Genomic DNA, 21953 nt, shown 5'->3' with positions numbered 1-21953 from the left:
AGAAACAAACAAAACTTAAATTTTCATAGCAGCAGGATTGCTCTCAACACCATTCTAAATATTATCATAAATAACCTGGAAGAAAATGTGTGCCAAGGATCCAAATGCTAAACTAATGAGTCATGGCTTTTCTTGCTATTGGTTTAGAGCCGTGGTCGGCAAACTGCGGCTCGTGAGCCACATGCGGCTCTTTGGCCTCTTGTGTGTGGCTCTTCCACAAAATACCATGGCCTGGGCGAGTCTATTTTGAAGAAGTTGCATTAGAAGAAATTTAAGTTTAAAAAATTTGTCTCTCAAAAGAAATTTCAATCATTGTACTGTTGATATTTGGCTCTGTTGACTAATGTGTTTGCCGACCACTGGTTTAGAGAAAGGGCTAATATATTGATCTTATAGATTTGGGACTACTGGAAACTTTGGGAAAAGCAGTTTTTAACAGTTTCATATTTTTGCTGATATTTTAACTTACCTCACACTTGCCTCTATACCTCATTTGCCTTCCAACCCCTCTGCATTCTTTTTTAAAAACGTATTTTTATTGATTTTAGAGAGGAAGGGAGAGGGAGAGAGAGATTGAAACATCAATGATGAGAGAGAATCATTGATTGTCTGCTTCCCGCAAGCCCCACACTGGGGATCAAGCCCGCAACCTGGGCAGGTAACCCAGACAGGAACCAAAATACGACCTCCTGGTTCACAGGTCGACACTCAACCATTGAGCCACGTCAGTCAGGCCTCCCTGCATTCTTGACATTGAAGGGCATAGGCACACTGAGCAGTTTAATTCTTTAGTGGGCCATGGCATTTGTCTCCTTTTATTTCTCCAGGGATTATTTTCTATTGAGACGTCCCATCCTTTCTCTTTCTATTCCCTTTCAGCTTCTGAAAATTTCAGTGTCTGAAAGTCCTTAGGTAGTGCCCACCAAGGTAAGTCCATTCTATGACTGGGTGCCCCACAGTGACACAGTGAGGGAGGTGGGTCCCTCGTAAGTTAAAGAGGACACCTCAGCAGCCAGACATGGGGTGTCCGTTGGGTAAGGAAGGTGTCTGTGCAGAGCGAAGATCAGGCAATTGGTTTCATATAGGGAGGCTGACCAAAAAGTCAATATGCCCCATTAGAGAAGCCAGGTTCCTCACTACCCATCAGGGGAATTTAGAACATGGAAAGGGAGAAAACTAGAATGAACTCTTTAATATTGGGTTTGAGTTAAGGATATGTGTGTGAACTGCTGGGTTTCCAAATGTATAAAGATACATGAACTACAGTGATAAATGTGTATAACAACTAGAGGCCCAGTGCATGAAATTTGTGCAGGGAAGGGGTCCCCTCAGCCCAGCCTCTCCAATCCAGGACCTTTAGGGGGATGTCCAACTGCTGGTTTAGGCCCAATCCCAGGGATCAGAACTAAACTGGCAGTCAGATATCCCTCTCACAATCCTGGACTACTGGCTCCTAATCACTCACCTGCCTGCCTGCCTGGTCACCCCCAACTACCCCCCTCTGCTGGCCTGGTTGCCCCCAACTGCCCGCCCCTGCTGGCCTGGTCGGTTGCCCCACGCAGCCTGCTGTTCAGTCATTTGGTCATCCCTCACTAACACCCCTGCTGGCCTAGTTGTAGACAGCCATCTTGTGAAGGCATGAGAGTCAGTTTGTATATCACCTCTTTATTATACAGGATTATTTCCTTCTTTCTGGTTCCACAAGTTTTTCTGCCTCATTGTGTACTTTCTCTGTCCTGGTCCTGAAAATACCCATTTTCCAGGAAATGCTAGCTTATTTTAGTGCACAGATGAGAGCTAAGTGTGCTGGTTGCTATTGGGATGTCACTGTTTCCAAGAGTAGACAGAACCACAGAATATATGTGCCATATATGTAGACACAGAGATGGATGATAGAAAGATAGGTAGATAGATGATGATATAGATAGATAGATAGATAGATAGATAGATAGATAGATAGATAATATTTTGCATCCCTTAAAATTGAGTGGTCAGAAGTTGGTTGTGTCCAAAATGAATGACAGTGGTTATCATTACAATTTTCAAATTGCAATGGGGATTTCTTTTCTAACTCTGAAAATAAATAAAAGTAAAATGTTTAAGATGAAGATTCTTCTTCCCCTTCAGGGAATCATAGTCTTGGAGAGTCTTAAGGAAACTTAGGGTTTAACATATACTACAGTAATCATTTATTATTATTATTATTATTATTATTATTATATAAAATTATTGAGCCTTACTGTATACTGTATTTTAGGCACTGAGAATAGAGAAACTAAAAGTTTTAGTCTTTTGAGGAAAGGAAATATTAAAAATAATTTTAACCATATGCAATAGATAACAGGAATAAGACATAGGAAGTAAAGAGTGTGGAAGGAAAATAAAGCAGGAGGCACTGATTAAAACCTAAAAGATGGAAAAGGTCAGGAAGAAGAAAAGATAGGTATGTTGGATGGAGTGTGAAAAAGAAGTAGGAGTCTTTTCAGCAGAGAAAACATATGGGTGAAGACCCACAGATGGAAAAGAAGGTGAAATGTTCCAGGAAAAGAAATAAGTCCAGAATGACTAGTGCATTAAGAGACAGAGAAAACATCCCTGCCATATGTTTATCCAACCTCTACTTGAATGTTTCTAGTGACTAGAAGTTAACTATTTCACAAGACTTCTTTATTATTGGACAACTTATATTGTCTGATTTTATTTATTTATTTATTTATTTATTTATTTATTTTGCTTATATCAAGGGGATATCTTCCTGTTTTGACTAACACTTGTTTGTCTTAGTTTGGCCTTCTCTTTCACATGAGAATTCAACAAGTATTTGAAGAGAAACAAAGCTCCCTCTCCTCTTAGGTACCAGTGCCAGTTCCTTCAGCCATTCCCTGTTAAATATGATTTTGAAATATCTTTCCCACTATAAATTCTTGTTGTCAAGTGTTCTCCTTACAATTATATCAGAATTCAATATAATACCCCAAGTGATAATAGCTAATAGTTATTGATTGCTTAGAAAGTACAAGATGCTATGTAAAACACTTAATATACATTATCTTATTTAATATAATCGCCTCATTTCCTCTTGCAGATGGGAAAAATTGGAATCTTAAAGACACTAAATAAGCCTCCATTCCTTAAGTCATAAATCATAGAGCTGATCTTTGAACCCAGGGAGCCTGGCTTCAGCACCTGTACCATAAAGCTATATCCAAACCACTACAAAACCGATTACTTGCTCTCTTTGACCCTAATACTATCCTTTCATTAGTTCAGCCTATGTGAACATTAAAAGTCATTTGAAAGTCATCCTGTAACCTCAAATCATAACTTTTTATTACAAACTGGAAAATAACACTTGCCTAACCTTCCATAAGTACAGTACACTGCCTCTTCCTTTCTCTTCTATTCCTTCCTTTGTGGATTGTCCCATAAGTCAAGGATGCTGTTACTTGATGGTAGCAAGAGGATTCCCAAGTTCACATTCTGAAGTAAGAGTCTGGTTGTACTTTAGATCTGGAATAAACATTAGTTTAACCCCCAAAACAAGAAACTAAAGTGGCAAGAGTTCTGTTAATTGGGCTTTTTGCCTATTAACACTGTCATCCATATAAAAGACCATGTGGAAACTGGGATCAAAGACTTTTTCTGAAATCTGTGCTTATAGGTTATAATACATTTTGGAGTTTGGTAAACTTTCTATGATGTACATAAAAACAACACATTTTTATTGGACTTTAAGCTTATTTACTTATCTATTTCTAAAACATTTTCATCTCACCCAGATGGCGTGGCTCAGTGGTTGAGCATTGACCTATGAATCAGGAGGTCATGTTAGATTCCCAGTCAGGGCACATGCCCAGGTTGCAGGCTCGATCCCCAGTGTAGGGCGTGCAGGAGGCAGCCGATCAATGATTCTCTCTCTCATCATTGATGTTTCTATCTCTCCCTCTCCTCTCTGAAGTCAATAAAAATATACTTTAAAAAATAAAATAGCCCTAGCTGGTTTGGTTCAGTGGATAGAGCCTCGGCCTGAGGACTGAAGGGCCCCAGGTTCGATTCCAGTTAAGGGCACACAATGATTCTCTTTCATCATTGATGTTTCTATCTCTCTCACCCTCCCCTTCCTCTCTGAATGCAATAAAAAATATATTTTAAAAAAGTAAAAATAAATAAAACATTTTCATCTCATTTACTTTTTATTGATTGACTAAACTAATAAAATGTTCATGGCCACTATGTGACAAGCACCATAATCAATAGGTAGATCTAATTTCTTTTAACAATTAAATGGTATTAAGGGAGTAAGTGGAATAGACCCAGAGGAGATGAAAAGCCTGGAACATTTAAAGACATAGTTGACTGAATTGTATAAGGTCTAGTTCATTTTAACATGATTTAGAATTTTAAATTTGGGGACTAGAGTTTAATTATAAATTTTTTATTCTAAAAAATTGTTTTAATACATAGAGTGTACTGCTCCAAAATTTTGAAGCTAAGTCTTCCTCTTTCTGTAGTCACTCTGAGGGGAAGTTACATGGGCAATATGGGGATTGGGGAGGAAGTGTCAAACTTGATCCAAAGTCTTAGAAGAGTATCAAGTTGTAGGAATGTCTGTGATAGAAAAAACAGTTCTATCATCAACTGAGCTAAAGTGCAATCCACTAGATAAAGTTACAACAGAAAATACTGTAAACAGCTGAAGTTAATTTTCTTTCTTCAGGTCATAAGTCTGGAATTAGATTTTACTTCAATAGACATCAAGAATCATTCTTTGATATGCTCTTCAGAACCCATCTTCTTCATGAAAGATAAACTCTTACCTTAACTATCCAGTCTTTCTGTCTCTTTGCTGCACAAGGACTCTTTCCTGTCATTAACTAGCATCCCTGTTGCTAACCATTTCCAGTGGAATGTATCTTCATTTTCCCATTATATTAAGAGTTACATTACAAACCCAGCAGGGTAGCAACTGCATTTAATTGATTTTCTCTATTACCTAACATTTCTGTTCGTGATTAATGTGATTTTTTTCACACTTTTTTAGTATTTGTTTTTTGCAATTGAGAAAAATGACATAAATGGAGCCATTTCCAAATGAAGTTGGAACCACCAGACCAGAGAAATGGCCTTGTACATCTTGCTCTTTGAACCCTTAAAATGTTTGCCTTTGGGTGGGGCGGGGGGGGGGGGAGGGGGCAAAGCAGCATTGTCTTCCATACAGCTGTGCATACAGCTAAGAGGAAATTGAACAACCTGACTACAAGAACTGAAAATTACAAACATTTTTAGAATCAGTAAATAGCCATGTAGAGTTAAAGAAGAACTTAGCCTATTAGCACCAATAGAAGTTCCTTCTTTATATTCATGTAATTGTTTCCCTTCCCTTTCTCATAAAAACCCATTACCTACACCCCATAATCAGGACAAAATTTGGGTTTCTGCCTAAATCAGTGCTTCTTGAGTAACTATTCTTTGATCTTAAATAAATGCTTATTGCTGCTCACAGGTGGCTTTTGATTTTTTGGTTAACAAATATGGGGACCTGAAGTAACCTTATCTTCATGGACCAGAGTCCCCTGAAACCTGATAAGATCCCCACATGAGCCTCTTTGTGTTCACTGTTTCCATGGACCACGCACTAGTAATTTCTATCAGGCTCCTGACTCCCTCCTTTTTGGTTGAGGTCAGTGACTTTCTTTGAGATCAGTAGGGGAATTCCCTCAGGGAGGCATTGCCCACATGGGGTGCCCATGTGGCTGCTGCCACAGGAGCTCAATACCACATAAGAAATTTTCCTCAGGAAGGGCTTCTTTCATGCTTGTCAGAAGTTCCCTGGGTGTTGAGTAGCTTAGAGCTACTGGCAGGTTAGTACAAATTTTTGTTGTGCATTCTTACATGTTTCTTTCCTTTATCTCTATTGTGTTGTTTGTCATAAGAAAGAGATTCAAAAGGGACCAACACAAGCTCAAATTTTATAAACCTGTTGTCTGGGCTGGCCTCTGCAAACTGACAATTTCTGCAGATCTCACCAGATGAGCATCTATTTAAATAAATTTTATTGTGGGTTAAGTGTACATGAGGTGAAAGTGTTGCTAAGAGAGCCTTGGAAGACAAAGCTGCAAACTTAGTGAACACAGGTAGAGCATTTAAAAGCAGAAGGGCACTGGACACCTCAGATGAGTTGGTCATGAAATGGGTTAGAAGCCAATAAAACCTCCTTGGAAAAATTGGCGCGGTACCTTGCTTATAGGGTTCTCAGTTTAACCAAGTGAGTAAGGAAGGTCACTTCTTGGCAGGCACAAGAACCTCAGGGTATTTTGGGGACCTCAAGACAAGAGGAATTGACCCAAATCTAAAAGTACTACAGGTGAAGTCTAATGGCAAGTAGTTGGCTGGGCCTCTTAGCCCCAAGAGGCTGATAAAAGTTTAATCTGAAGATTTCTTATGGAAAGTTCAAGCAAAGCAGATTTAAAAGAGTCTATATAATCAATTGTCATATTCGACACATTTATATAGATAATCAGGCTAAGTATATCAAAACTAGACTTAATTGTAGTAAAACGAATTTGCTTGTAAAATATCTTTGATAAAAATGTAGATAATTGTAGAGAGAGAAAAAATTATATTTCAATAGAAGCTATAATACACACTTGTGGATACTAATTCTGTTCATTGCCTTTGAGGTTTGATATTCCACCTGTAAACTGGACTGAATCCTAAATTTTTTTAGTTTGCTCAAATATTTGGCTACAACTCTTCAAACCAATGTTTCCAATTTCTCTCCCACTATTGCCTTGAAATCATTTTGAACTAAAGCTGCCACTTTCTGGAAGCCCTGAAAATGGACCATAAATAATTTGATATAAACTTCACAGAAGTCACCACAAATGCTCATGCTTAAACAATCTTCATGCCTGATGTTCTGTAAGCCACTTGGAAAGTCTATATGAACAATGGATGACATCATCAGAGACATTTCAAACAGCTAAAGATGCTTCAACAATGATATCTAAAATTGTTCTTGACTGACTGCCCCCCAGCTCAGAAACTGGTTACTTACCATTAACCTTTATTTTTCTTTTGTTCCCATAGAAATGTCTCTTATTAAATACCTGATTGCTGACACTCCATGGTCCTTGACCTTTTCATCTGGCTATGCTCAGACATTTCCCCTACTCAGGTCTAATCTCCAAATTCAACTTAGCATTTTGTTTGTCATTCTAGAAATTCTTTTTTTTAATATATTTTATTGATTTTTACAGGGAGGAAAGGAGAGGGATAGAGAGCTAGAAACATCGATGAGAGAGAAACATCGACCAGCTGCCTCCTGCACACCCCCTACTGGGGATGTGCCCGCAACCAAGGTACATGCCCTTGACCGGAATCGAACCTGGGACCTTTCAGTCCGCAGGCCGACGCTCTATCCACTGAGCCAAACCGGTTTCGGCTAGAAATTCTTGTTATAAAATTTTGTCTGCTTTACACAGCTCAATGTTGGAAAGGCACCACTTGGATAATGATTGCTCAGAGACTTGAGATAATCACTAAGTCCTATGAGAGTTCATGTGAAAAACTTCAAGGAACTAATTCTAGTTGTTTGCCCTTAAAGAAACATGACAGTAAGACCTTCCTCTGTTCCGGTGCTCTTGTTGCTTAAATGTGGCCTAAGATTCCTACAAAAACAACTTTCCCTCCTACATGGTACATGATATACTGGAAATGAGCCTTACCAGTGACAGATAAATGAAGCTTTCAACAGCCGATCAGTGTTGCTCTCCAATGGGTGATCAGAGATGCTTTCAAGGAAAGATCTCAATCAAAAGGGAGAAATATGAAAAATGAAATAAATGGAGCCATTTCAAAATGAAGCCAGAGCCACCTCCCTCCTTGCACACCTTGCTCCTTGAACCTTTGGACTGTTTGACTTGGACAAAATAACCTTTGGACAGGGCCAGAGCAGCCTTGTCTTCCAAACAACTGTTTGTGGAGCTAACAGGAAAGCAAACATCCTGATTACAGAGATTGAAGACTACAGGCCTTTTTTAGAATCAGTAAACATCCATGTAGAGCTCCTCGTCCCTATAAGCATCAATAGAAATTCATTCCTTCTTTATGTAATTATTTCCCTTCCCTTTCTCATACAACCCTTTGCCTTCATCGCCTAATTAGAACACAATTTGGATTTCTGCCTAATTTCGTGCATCCTGAATACCTAGCTATTCTCTGAACTCAAAAAAATGCTATTGAATCTCAATTTGGCTTTTTATTTTTAGTTTAACAATGTAATTGAGAATTGATGTTGCCATTAATATTTAAAAAAAAAAACACAAAAAAACAGCACTATCTTAAGGCCTCCTTAGCACATATGATGTCTTCATTGGTGACCTGAACTCTGAGAAGGGATCAGAGAATATTGGGAAAGGAAACTCAACTCAGGGGCAACAGAGAAGCAGCAGGAGGTAATAGAAAGAATAGATCTATTTTGGGGAAAATCTGACTTTGAGACTTTAAATTCACTATGTGAGCATGGACAAGTCTATTGAATACTCTGAAACCCTATAAAATAAAAGCATTTAGATAATCCTAAATATTCCATAATCCTGGTATTTGATTTTACAGAGAGAGAGAGAGAAAGAGAGAAACATTTACTCTGAGAACAATTTTGAGGCGATCACCTCAAAAATTAAAGATCCCGTCTTCCCTCTTTTGCAGCCAAACTCAACATTTAACTTATCCCATTGTCATTCTATTTATTTTTAATTGAATTTTTGGGTGACATTGGTTAATAAAATTATATAGATTTCAGGTGTACAATTCTACAATACATCATCTGTGTATTGTATTGTGTGTTTACCACTCCAAGTCAAGTCTCCTTCTATCACCATTTATCCTTCCTTTACCTTCTTCTACCTCTCCTCTTTCCCTCTGACAATCACCATATTGTTGTCTGTGTCCATGAGTCTTTCTATTATTTATTCTTTGCTTAATTCCTTCACCAATCTCATCCATCCCTCAACCCCCACCCCTCTGACAGCTGTCCATTTTCTGTACCTTTGAGTCTGTTTCTGTTTTGTTTGTTAGTTTATTTTGTTCATTAGATTCCACATTCTATTTCTTAGACTACATACCTGTTTGAAATTCTTATCTCGTTTTCTATTGTAGTATATAATTTATACTATGTTTCCTCAGTAATCCCCACTCTACTTCAATATTTTGACTATATCTTTATTTGTTTTTCTTTTTATTCTTTCTTATATATCATTTATTTCTCCATTAATAGATTTCTAACTTTTTCCATTTATAGACTATCTTTCCCACTACCTTGCTTTGTGATAGAATTGCATATTTGGGTCAATTACAAAGATTAAAATTAAAATTCTTGCATTTAAAATAATTACTTGATGGATGACAAAGGCCATTTCCTACCAGAAGACTATGTCCTCTCCTTAAATGTAATACACATGCTTTTTCCTTTGCTCTGTCTTCTAATTTGTCTGTATTTCTTATTTTCACAATGTTCTTTCATTTCATCTTCTTTTAAATCTTTAATCCTAATTTTCTAGCCCCTTGATTTTCTTATTCTTCCCTTATGAATAACAGTGGCACACATATGCTCTTTCCACTAGTGTCCTCAAATCTTTCCAATACCAAGACTTAGGACTAGCCTAGACAAAAGTATGAAGAAAGAAAAACACCTTTCTTTGCCCTTTCACCCTCCACTTAAAATTGTCTTCCCTTCTTTTGGCACCACTATTTTCTAAAAATCTCTTGTGTTCCTCTAGTTGGTCATAATAGGTTCAGGTGAGCCCTCTGTGTTACCCCAAATTCTGGACTTTTTCTAATCTTTCTTCCAGCAACAAAGACTTTTCTGCCCTGGGTCCCATTCTCTTAGGGTGCCCTAACTTCTGTATCACCTGATGTCTCAAAATGAACTAGTAGCTTATGTATTCTCTTTCCCTAGGCAGATATAATTAACTGGGGCTTTTTAGGGATTTTGGCTGAAGAGGAATAATATAAGGCATTATACTGAAAACATTTTAGCACACCTAACTTCTATCCCCTCTAAATATGCCATGTCCAGCAGAAATTGAATAAAATAGAGAAAAACTCCAAAGTGGAAAATTGATTTACCAGCTATGTTATAGATGAGGGAGAAACTTATTAAAGTTTCTAAGGATAAAATTTCTCAATGATATATTTTATTCACCTAAGGGTTTTGTGGGTTTCTTTTAATCTTCACTTGAGGATGTTTTTTATTGATTCCTTTTTTAGAGAGAGGAAGTGGGGGGAGAGAAAAAGAGAGGGAGGGAGGGAGAGAGAAAGAGAGAGAGAGATTGACTGCCTCCAGTATGTGCCCAACAGGGAATCAAACCCACAACCTTTTGGTATATGGGACGACGTTCCAAACAACTGAGCCATGTGGCCAGGGTCTCAGGCCTTTTTAAAAAATTTTAGATAAAATGCAGTTGTAAGGAAAATATATAACTTCAGCATTTTGTTTATCCAGCAAAAATTGGTATTTCTCTTCCTCTATGCTTTTATTTTTAACTATTGAGTTTTCATCACTTAAGAACTTTACTGTATATAAATTTCTTTTTTTCTCTCATAATCCCTTCTCCTTTCATCATTATGTCAAATAAAATATATAACCACATTGCCCCAATCTTTCTATAACCTATTTGCCAAGTGTTTGCCACCATTTATAAAGCAATTTGAAATACATTAGTACATTTGGTTCTCACCCTGTGAGATAGATACGGTAGATCTCATGCCCATTTGGGGAAATGGGAAAGCCAGTGCTCAAACTGTGATGTCCTACTCAAGTCTTATAACTGGTAAGGAGCAAAACCAAGAACCCAACTCTTGTCTTTTGACCATAATCACCTACCCAGACTCTAACCTGCTGAATTATACACAGAACCTACCATGGGTATTAAGGGAAATTTTACTTTGTGTTTCTTTAGGTAAAAAAACAATGAAACAAAAATAGTAATAATTTAAAATTTATGTCCAAACCCACACACATGCAATCACATAATGCCTTAAGATTTAAAATCCTACCCACCAAATTCACAAAGGTGAGAGAACATTTACTTCGCCCTCTTAATCTACACATCAGAACACTTAAGTAAGGGGTCAGGTACTATAAGCAAACCTAGAATGAGATAAGTTGCATAGATAAAATGTTGGTTTCTATGACGCATACAATTTGCGTAATATTTATATTATTCATTTAAGGCTGGGAATTATCACTCTAAAATGAAGTATATTGAGTGCCTTGCTGAATTTCTCTGGTTTTCAAACATTCTTCTGACTATGTGGTAACTCATAGAAGCCAATTCCTTTTTCAATCTACCAAGACCATTTCTGGTGAGGATCTAATAGCTGGCTTTGTAATTTAAAAAGCAAACATGAATGTAAGAGCATAAAAAAAGATGTTGCAATGAGCAACATGATACTCTGGAAACATGGCACATATACATTGGATCTTAGTTAGCATTTCTAGTAAATAATTTTTAGATAACTAAAGTATCTTAGGAGTTTTTCTATACCAACAGCCTTCAAACTATTTCCTTTTTATATCTTACTTTTCAACCAAGATTTCTATGGTTTTGGTTTTCAAATACATTTCTCTCCCATTTATTATACCTTTCATCTCATACATTTCACCATCTAATTTATAACTAAATTCATTTAAAAAAATTTTAAAGCATCTTGGCCAGAAACTTAGAATTCAACACTAGTCCCAATTCAGCCAGTTACAAGCCGTATCCTTTTCTTTGCCCGAGGCATATCCTGGTTTACTCTTTTAATTTACTGAAAGGCAAGTTTAAACTCATGTGTTTAGCTAGAAGACAGATGCAGGGATGATTTCCAAACATCTTATTTCCTGCTTTAAAAATTAAATTAAAACTCTTTTCTTTTTCCTTCATTAGCATCATCAGGATTGCCTGTAGCGTTGCCCCAGAGCTCCCCTGCCTCAATTGTACTCACCGGCTGCCTTTTGACACCTAGCCAATTCTTCCAGACCAGGATCCGAAGCTGGTGAAACTGGGAGGCCATCCTTCAAACACCCCGAACAATATTTTTTTTCCCTCCACCCCTCAAAAAAAAAAAAAAAGAATTGGTTCAACTTGTGTGTCAATGGGCCAGAAGTCTATTCACGGCATAGCTTCCGTGGTGACTGGGGTAAGAAACCCACAGATGTTCTCTGCCACAGATGTTTTTTCCTGTGCAAGGATCGGCTTCAATCTTGACCCAGGAGCACTTCTCAACCAACTCTTCCTCCCAAATAAGGACCCAGACCAGTATCTTTCAGTGGCTTCTGCTTATATTAAAACAACTTCCAGTTGCTGCTTGTTGCACGATATCCAGACTCAAGAGAGAATGAATACCATTCAGATAATGCCCCACTGTGAAGAAGAAGAAGAAAAAAAAAAGAGCTGAACCTACACCTCCTACTATCCATGAAATTAACTGCCTATCCACACCTTCGAGGAGGCGTCACCTGCACTGAACACGTCATGAGGAATTAGGTGGGACCCTTGCCAGGCCAGTAGGACTTGTCCTACATTCTCTCGCCTTCTTTACTACATAGTGCCTACTCCAGCAGAGGCAGGCAGGGCGTGAGGAGCATTTTACAGACTCTAGCCCAGTGACTCTTACAATATTTACAGTGTCGTTAAGATGTTTTAAGTCAGTAAGACCAGAGCTCAGCTAAAAAGCTCTGAACCTTAGCTCATCATTAGATATATAGAGAAAGTTTTATGTTCATTCTGAACTTGACTTGAATGTTTTGATCTGAGGGGAAGTGACTATGTTGGCTAGGTCCCACCTTCCATCACAATTTACTAGGTTAGGCAAATGCAGAAAATAAAAGGGGACATAAATAATGTGCAATGGATTCCTTATTTTGGATATGTGGTTTCATTGCATACACCATAGGAAATCTCTCTTATTCAGGCTCCTTAGTTAAAGTGAAACATAGGCAATCAAGTAATTTTGATGGTGATTTAAGGGTATACATAATGAAGAAGTAACCTTGCTTACACACCTTAACGACAACACATTCCCTTGGACACTCAATGCTTCCGCCATCTGGCTCCAGCCAGTTTTCCAATCTTATCTTCCAATAGTCTATTACAAATGCTTGCCCACTTGCAAAACTGGTATATATTACAATATGCAAACATAACATGTGCTTTCTGGTCTCTGACCTGTTTATTCTACCTTCTCTACCTGGGATGCACTTCTCCCTCTCTAAACTCCTACCTCCCAAAATTATTCCCAGGTTGACATCTTCCATGAAGCTTTTTTTTTTTTTTTTTTTTTAGATATACTGCATAAGATATCCTCCCCTGCCTTTGTATCCAGCATAATTCTTTGTTTCTATCTATCTCAAGGGACTTACATTTTTGCTTTATTGCCATTTTTGTCTATCTTATTTTTCCCACTAGATTGCAAATTCTTTGAGAGTCTAGACTATTTTAGAAAACAGTACTTCATACATGATCAGTGATCAATAATCACTCTGAATTTGATTGAATAGACTATTTAAGCCAAGGCCGGTGAAGCTCTCTTTCGATATTCACACTTTTCCATTCCTCTGTTTGTGAAATCAATTAAAACAGTGTTTGAGCTCTCCCTTAACACCTGGAGCAAGTGCTCCCCTTCCTGGTCCCCCATGTCCAGCTTCCTGGTCCCCATGCCAACTCTGCGATGATGATGATAGCCAGCCTGGGGCTAACTGGAGCTATGCCCATTGCATCACTTTGGCTATGCCCCTATTGTGATGAATCCAATCCTCATGAGGCAGTCAGTCCTAAATATCGAGATCTGACCCTTTAATTGTTTCTGGACAAGGTTAAAGACAAGGGGTTCTTCAGACAGCCGATGGTCTCAGAGATAATACTCTCCTTCACCACTCCTGAAATGTAGTGTCAAGATTCAGGCGGCTTTCTCAAGCTTCGCTGAAGACTTGAACTCCTGCTTCCCTATATTCTTTCTCTGCCATCTGTCACAATCTACAATTCACTAGGAGTTTGGTTCACAAATAAACACTATTCAGTTGTGAAGACAGGTGGGATTTGAAATGTGACTCTACATGTCTAGGTCCATTATCGGCAAAGAGTCACTTTATTCATTCAGGTTATGTCAGGTTAAAAAGTATTGACTCACCACATAACTGATGCAGGTGAGAGGTCAATTCAAAAAGTTCCAAATAGTTTCTCCCAGAAGTTGCTCATCACCTCTCCAGTGTAATCATGGAGTTGGTTTTGTTTAATTTTGGTGAAACATGTTTCTCTCCAGCTGTCTTCTACCAGACATCTTCATCTGTGATCTCAAATTTTCTGATGAAGATAATGTATTTTATTACATCTCATGACTTCCCGGGTATACTTCTTCAAAACAATTCCACAATTATACATTAGTTAATGTATATAGATATTCCTTTATACTTGCAGGCACACAACAGCATGCACACTTCCTTGGGGACTGGAGTAATCTTTCACAAAATATAATTCAAAGTAGTTTAAGTTAGGGTACATAGGAAATCATACATCCAAATTTTACCCTATTCTGAATAACTGTATTTTAAATTAAATGTATTGGGGTAACTGGTTAATAATATTATATAAGTTGCAGGTGTTCAATTCTATAATACATCTATACATTGCATTGTGCTCTCACTACTCAAAGTCTAGTCTCCTTCCATATATCTGACCCTGTTTATCCTCTTCATTGTCCCACCAGGCCCTTTCCCTTCTGGTAATCACCATGCTATTGTCTGTGTCTATGAGTTTGTTTGTTTGTTGCTTTCTGTTTTATCCCATATCTGAGTGATATCATATGGTTCTTGTACTTTTCTATATCTTGGCATCTATATTGACCATATCTGCTTCTAATATCTTCTTTAAGGTTTTCAAATTTCTTTTAAATTTTGATTTTAAAAGCATTTTTTAAGATTTCATTGTAGAAAAGGTGTTAGCTAACAATAATCTTGGGAACTATAGCTTACATAAACCAGGCATTATAACCATTGATCATAAGAGAACTTGAAGTAATGATTAGACCAACCAAAATAAAACGGGAGAATGTGGAAGGAAATTAAAGACAGTAAAACATTTTTTTCACAAAGTAAGATGTAATTTTGTGCCCACTCCTGATTGTATATTGAGGTGCTATTGGCAGGTATCATGAAACTTCCTCTTAAGGGAAGAAAGAACAATTTTGTAACCAGAAATAAGCTGTTCCAAGGACATACAGCTGCTGAAAAATGTGGGGGTTTTTTAAGTAAAAAGCTAAACTGAGCAAAAAACTGAACAAAGGCAAATTAGAATGATATAACTCATGAAAGAACCCTTTTACCAAAAAACTGTTTACAGATTTTATTATTATAGGTGTACCAAGAAGTTAAATTATTCTGTTTGGCAGGACTATTATTCTGTTTGGCAGGACTATGGTGATCGACCACACTCCTCAGTCATTCCAGCCCTTCTGCCAGAGGCCAGCAGACCCACATTGACTTTAGGGTGACTTCCAAGTCTTAGTCCATAGTATCTGCAGGCACTCCCTTTCTCTGCTGCTGGTGACTCTGCTTCTTGGTGATCAATAGGTTCATCCCTTTATTAAGCAAGGACATCTACCAGAACTCAGGCATTGTTTGCTTTTATGCACTAACTTGACCAACATTAAAAATACAAATATAGCTTTATCACGGAATAGCTTGAACAAAAATTAGCTAATCTCAGGATTCTAGCCTTCTGCATTCTGAAACTTCAGTAATCACAAGTTTTGGAGAATAGTTCAACCAGCCCAAATTTGACTGAGCCAGGCATGCCAAGAATTAGTTTTGAGCATACGCAATCATTCTCCTGAAGTTGGTCTTATCTAAGATTACCTCCAGGGTAACTTCACCTACTGAAACTGTACAGAATGATGGCTCAGCCAAGACTGCACAACTGTGTACTAATTGGTGGGCTCCATGAGCATTAGATGTGGCAGTTATCTGTCAACTACCATGTAGTGTACTCTAGAACCAGGGCAAGAGGGAATCGGTCCAACCATGAACAGGATATTGATGTAGCTCAGACATGTTGATTTGTTTTAATAGTATTTATTAGAGACCTATATTTATAATAGTAATAATAACAAATACTGGACTACAATACTCCTGTTCTGTCTAACTCATCACTGTATAGTAGGAATCTAGCACAGGAATTACACTGTATAGGTGGCTAATCAGTGCTTATTGAATAATTAAATAGCAAACATTTGTTAAGCATTTATTGAATCATCACAGGAGGCATATTGTATAGAAACTGGTCTAATCCCCATTTTCAAAGGAAAAATGTGACATTCAGAGGTGATGTAACTTGCCTAAGTTCACCCAGTTAGAAGTGAGGACAATGAGAACAACAGAGTTGGAACTCAAACCCTAAATCTGTTATTTTCATCTCTGTGCTATGCTACCTCTGGTCCTATCTACTGTTTGTTGGGGGAAGAGCTGAGAAGAAAAGTAAATGACTTTGGGGGTCTTCTGGTTCTCCTGGAGCCTATAAATCACTTATAGACATTTATTTAAAATGAAAATTTATTACTAAAATAAGTGCACAAAGAATAATTGTACCAGGAATTCAGGAAAAGGAAGGCTGCTCTTTTTAGGTTTCTTGGTAGATGACCAAAGAGCATCCCAGCCTGGCCCTTGCCATCTTCATCAGGTGTGTCTCTCACGCTCAACCATTCCTCCCGCCATCTGCTGTAATGCTTTGGATGAGGATATTTACTTTCAGGCTTTCATCATGCTGTTCCCTCTGCCCCAAATGAAATCGTGCTCATTCTTAAATGAATGACTCCAATGTTACTTCCTCTCTGAAGCCTTTCCCAGCATTTCCACCCACCACACCTCCACCTCTGGCTGAATTAATCACCTCTTCACCTGTTTTACTCTGGATCTCTGTTCCCAGTCCACTTCTTACTTGTTACTATGATATTCAGTTTGTCTTGCTATCTATACTCTGAGCCACTGAAGACAAGGACCATGTCTTATGAAACAGTAAGAGTTGGGGATTACTTCTATATCCCTACAGAATGGTGATAAATTTGGCCTGACTAGATCTAAGTGTTAGTTTGGTAGTATAAGATAAAGTTGGAAGAGTTAGAGACCGTAATGTTAAAGAACAGAGGATGCCATATTGAGGATTTGGATTGGAAGTTCTGGCAACTCAGCTAAAGAGATAGATAGAGCAATATAGAAACGGTGCTGTGAGATGAAAATACTAGTAAGATAAGAGATTCAGGTTAGACCTGAAACCTCTATTTTGAATGAGAAGTAATGTGAAATTAAGTTAATGGTGAAATGAAATAGTTTAGAACATTTAATGGTAACCAGAGCCACAAATTTACTTTTCACCTCCAAACTGGTTTTCATCCATAGCATTAGTAAAATCTACTTTTCTCCCCATAATTAATTGATTTTTACATTAAGGTCCTATTGGATGTTCATCATATACAGGATCTAATCTCTATGATAAACCTGTGAGGTCAATATTATTATCTACTAGAGGCCCAGCACACAAAATTTGTGCACTGGTAGGTTCCCTAGCATCTGCCAGCTGGGGCCTCCCTTCCTCTGGCTGCCTGCTGCCTTGGCCTGGCACTCCTCGCTCACCTGCTCCAACATCCCGCCATGGTCCCGCTCTCGGGGCCCATTGGGGCTGGCAGTGCCTCCACTGCCACATCGACGATGCCCACCATGTTCCATGGAAATTTGTGCACGGGGGGGGGGGGGGCGGCCCTCAGCCCAGCCTTCACCCTCTTCAATCTGGGACCCCTCAGGGAATGTCCAACTACTCTTGGGGATCAGGCCTAAACTGGCAGTCGGACATCCCTCTCACAATCCAGGACCACTGGCTCCTAACTGCTCACCTGCTTGCCTACCTGATCGCCCCTAACTGCCCCCCCCACTGGCCTGGTCACCTCCAACTGTCCCCCCATCGGCCTGGTCGCCCCTCACTGCCCTCCCCTGTAGGCTTGGTCGCTCCCAACTGCCCCCCCTGTGGGCCTGGTCACCCCACACAGCCTGCTCTTCAGTCGTTGGGTCACCCCATGCAGCCTGCTGCTCGGTCGTTTGGTCATCTCCCACTAACCCTTCTGCTGGCCTGGTCGCCCCATGCAGCCAGTTGGGTCATCTGTTCGGTTGCAATGGTCGCTTAGGCATTTTATATATATAGATGATACTCTATAGATAAGGGAGCATAGGTAAAGTAACTTCCCCAGTTCACGGAGTTAATGAGTGTCAGAACAGTGATTTGAATCCTGGTCTCTATGTCTGCAAAGCCTGTTCTTCAATAGGACCTCAAATAACAAGCATGGATAAGAAAACATGGCAAGTGTATGCATTGAACCCAGGTGGAAATGTGCAATAAGTTGGGAAACTAAAGCTAACTCATGGTAAAAATAACAGCATCCTTCTTTTATGAGAAGGGTGGGGCTCCACCAGGGTTTAAGATAATGAGGCACCGATTGCTAATACCTCATTACCTGAGATCCACCTTCGATGAAAGGTGGTGATAGCCAATGCTATGAAGTAGGTAGGTGTGAGAGAGGTATCAGATTCAGGATTTTCAGGTACTTTATCAGCACTGAGACACTCCAATAATGATGGGGACAGGAGAACTATGTCAAGAAACAACTGGTGAAGATTCACAAAACCAAGTAAGACATATTTAAGGGGGTTTCAATAAGACTCACTCCAAGCTAAACTTTTCTCTTCCAGATGATACACTGGCACAGACAGAATGAACAAAATGCTTCATCACAAACAACATGGTCTTGTCAGATGAGCTAGTTTGATAAACTATCTGATTATCTTACTTACTATTGAGCTCTGTGAATCTGGGAATTTCAGGGTGATTTAGAATCTTGCAAAGAATTACTCACCCACTCACCCAGGATGAGTAATAACTTGCTTGGTTAAACTAGTAAAGTATGTTGAATTAATTAATTTTACTACATATGTTGCTATAATTAGAAATGAGAAATAAGAAATAATTGGTATTTTTTTGGCCAATCCATTAAAACTGAAAAAGAATTAAGTTTTAATCCTCCTTTTAGAGGGAAAAATTAAAATTAAAATAGTGTTGTTTTTATCTCAATTTATATCTTTTCTGCCATAAAACCTAAAGCAGCTTAAAAGTCAAGTCTGTTTTTATCTAACATCATTTTTTCTTTATTGAAAAAATACAATAACCAATTTGTACATGTGTGTTAGTCTTTGGTGACCAGCCTGCTCCTAGAGAAATTTACAAAAGAGTATCACAAATATTAAAGTTTTCTATATTTTATGTGGCAGCATGCATTCCCTTGAATATAACAGAAAAGAAACTATGTTAGGAAAATAGATTTTTCTTGAATAAGCTAGAAAATGATCGTTCCTAGCATTTTGAAATTCCAAACCTTCAGTATAGGAAAAATAAGACTCAGTTATCTGTCCCCTCAATGTTGAGCAACACACAATTTTTCTACATGCTTTCTGTTTATTACTGTTAAATTACTTTAAAAGCATAGGACTGGGGGAAAGGAACTGGTTAATGATTCCAATTCAAATCAATAATAAAATATTTTAGCTGAAAAGTCTGATGATTAAATCATTGATTGGCCAGGGAATTAAGATCTTTATTTTCATGGCCCTCCATATGGCCTCCCTTTAATGGCACTTCCCTTTCATCACCCTCCCCCATTAGCAATATTCGGAAACAAAGGAGAAGCAAAGATATCAAGTAGAAATGGAAGGGGGTAACTAATTGCCATGTATATTGGTATCTGACAGATGGTTTAGAACAAGATAATATATTTTTATATAGGATAAAATTAATTCATAAGTCCATACTCAAAAATATCCATTTTGTATGTGTTAATATAGACATAAGTATATGGCCATATATGCTTCTTTACAAACATGTAACTATAGATACAAAACATATGCATAAGTATGTAAAGAAACATTTACAAAATTTTAGCTATATTATAAGTGTAAGTGGATTGTGAATGTGAAGAAAATGGTGTATAATAAAAATGAAACATCTGGCCCTCCAGGCATGCATTTTAATGGGTGCTTTAATGATAGCATGTGACAAATGGAGCATATGGCCATATCAGTAAAGTCTTGCTACAGAGAACTGGACAGATCTTTTGAACCAAATTTTTTGTAACATATAGCTATACCCACAGTATTTTTCTAAACATACAAATTCAAAATCATTCTAAATTAAAGAACTGCATATTCAGTAATTTTTTATTACATTTTCACATTAACTGTCTTCTTAAGGGTAAGCACTCACATGTAATACAAAACGAATGGATCTCAATCTAAAAATAACAATCTGAATGGCTGCAATGGAGTTAATTATACCCATTCTGCTACTATTCTAGCTTTCTCTCTGGATCATGGAATTGTTATAAAAACTGGTCATAAATCTATATATAGCCTATAACAAAGAATAATAAAGAAGAACCTTGCTCAAAATCTCCAAGCGGCTTACACAAACTTTCCTACCATAAGGCTCTTTATGGGAACCATAATCCCATTCTCACCTACATCCCGACTCTCAAATCTTCAACCTTCCTTCAATAATGAAAGTTCATTGCCCAGAGCATACAACAAGCATTTTGTGTAGCACAAAGAGCCCATGAAATGGAGTTGTGTTGACCCTATGATTCTGAAGTCTCAGGAGGTCACTGGCAAGATGCCATTTTGATAGAGAAACTTCACTCCTAAAACCAGGGACCATGTGAGAAATGTCAAATCACGTTAATAGAGAAGACACCGACTGACTCTAAGTGGAGAGAACAATACAAGAGCTTATTTAGAGGAGACTTGTTCTGACTAGCAAAGAAGCATAGCGTTTTGAGGAAAAGAAGAGAGGGATTCTAGTGAGGAGATGGATATAGAGGCCATTCAGGTGCTTCCCAGCTAAGCTGAATTTGAGTGAAGGCTCAAATGCTCTGCCTAAGAAGTGGTTATGCTTAGTCCACAGATTTGTGGGAGAATTAAATTAAAGGATCAAACAAATGTAAACAACCTGGATGCTAGCTAAGGCTTCTCTGTCCCCTAGTTCTCAAGTCTATGCATGTGGCTTGAGTTAACACCCTACACAACCCAGATAAAAATTCAACCCATAGGGTGTGTACAGGAAAACAAAAACAAAAAAGTACACAACGTTTTTAGTGAGTCTCCTACCCTTATTGCAGTTTAGTGGGTCACTAATTGTAAGCGTGTGATCTCTCAATCTCATCAGCTCAACCTCTTCCTATCCCCTTCCCATCCCCTTCTTCTCTTTACTCCATTCTTCCTCCTCTCATTCTGGGAAAATTAAATCCCTCTTCTTTTCTCTTGCTGAGTAATTTTGCCTCCTTCTCTAAAGCTTCTATGCCCCCTGAGCACCAGACTCTAGGGGTGCATTTATACCCACGCTTGTATGTAACTAGAATAAGGGCTATTCTCTCTCCATAAGAAACTCTGGCAGCAACTCCTAAAGGGGTAAAAATTTCACCAACTCCTTATAGTTAATTACTATTATTACTGGTTAAAATAATGCTTCATCAGTTGGAACCTCCAGAACAATGACAATCAAGGAAGACAATGAGATTATCTCCACCGCAATTATTTCAAACTCAAAGCAATATTCAATTACCTATCAGGACATATGAAATAGTATCACTTTCTATTTTTTCTATACCCAAGACAGTTTGAATAGAAGTAAAGATCCCTCTGGGATCTATGACATATTCTCAGGGTCCTGTGAATTCTTTTTGAAGATTTAACATTTTGGGGCTTTCATGTATAATAAATACTCTTTGAAAATTAAAGCGAGCTTATTCTGCTTCATTTGAATGACCGCCTTATGAACAATTAAGTGTCAAGTAATCATCTGTGGTACAATTGTTCAATTATC

At 38.1% G+C, this 21953-nt stretch overlaps 1 protein-coding gene across 1 annotated transcript in view; it reads right to left on the bottom strand.

Annotated features, from left to right (window-relative positions):
* ABCA12 (ATP binding cassette subfamily A member 12) overlaps positions 1-12060 on the bottom strand; it is a 171199-nt gene extending 159139 nt beyond the window's left edge. The window contains exon 1 of the mRNA XM_054723042.1: positions 11992-12060. Within this exon, the coding sequence (XP_054579017.1) occupies positions 11992-12060 (69 nt within the window). The remainder of the gene's footprint in view (positions 1-11991) is intronic.
* Between the last annotated feature and the right edge of the window lie 9893 nt (positions 12061-21953).

The sequence above is a fragment of the Eptesicus fuscus genome, chromosome 11, assembly GCF_027574615.1.
Source record: "Eptesicus fuscus isolate TK198812 chromosome 11, DD_ASM_mEF_20220401, whole genome shotgun sequence".
Lineage (NCBI taxonomy): Eukaryota > Metazoa > Chordata > Mammalia > Chiroptera > Vespertilionidae > Eptesicus > Eptesicus fuscus.
This window is presented reverse-complemented; position numbering and strand designations above follow the sequence as displayed.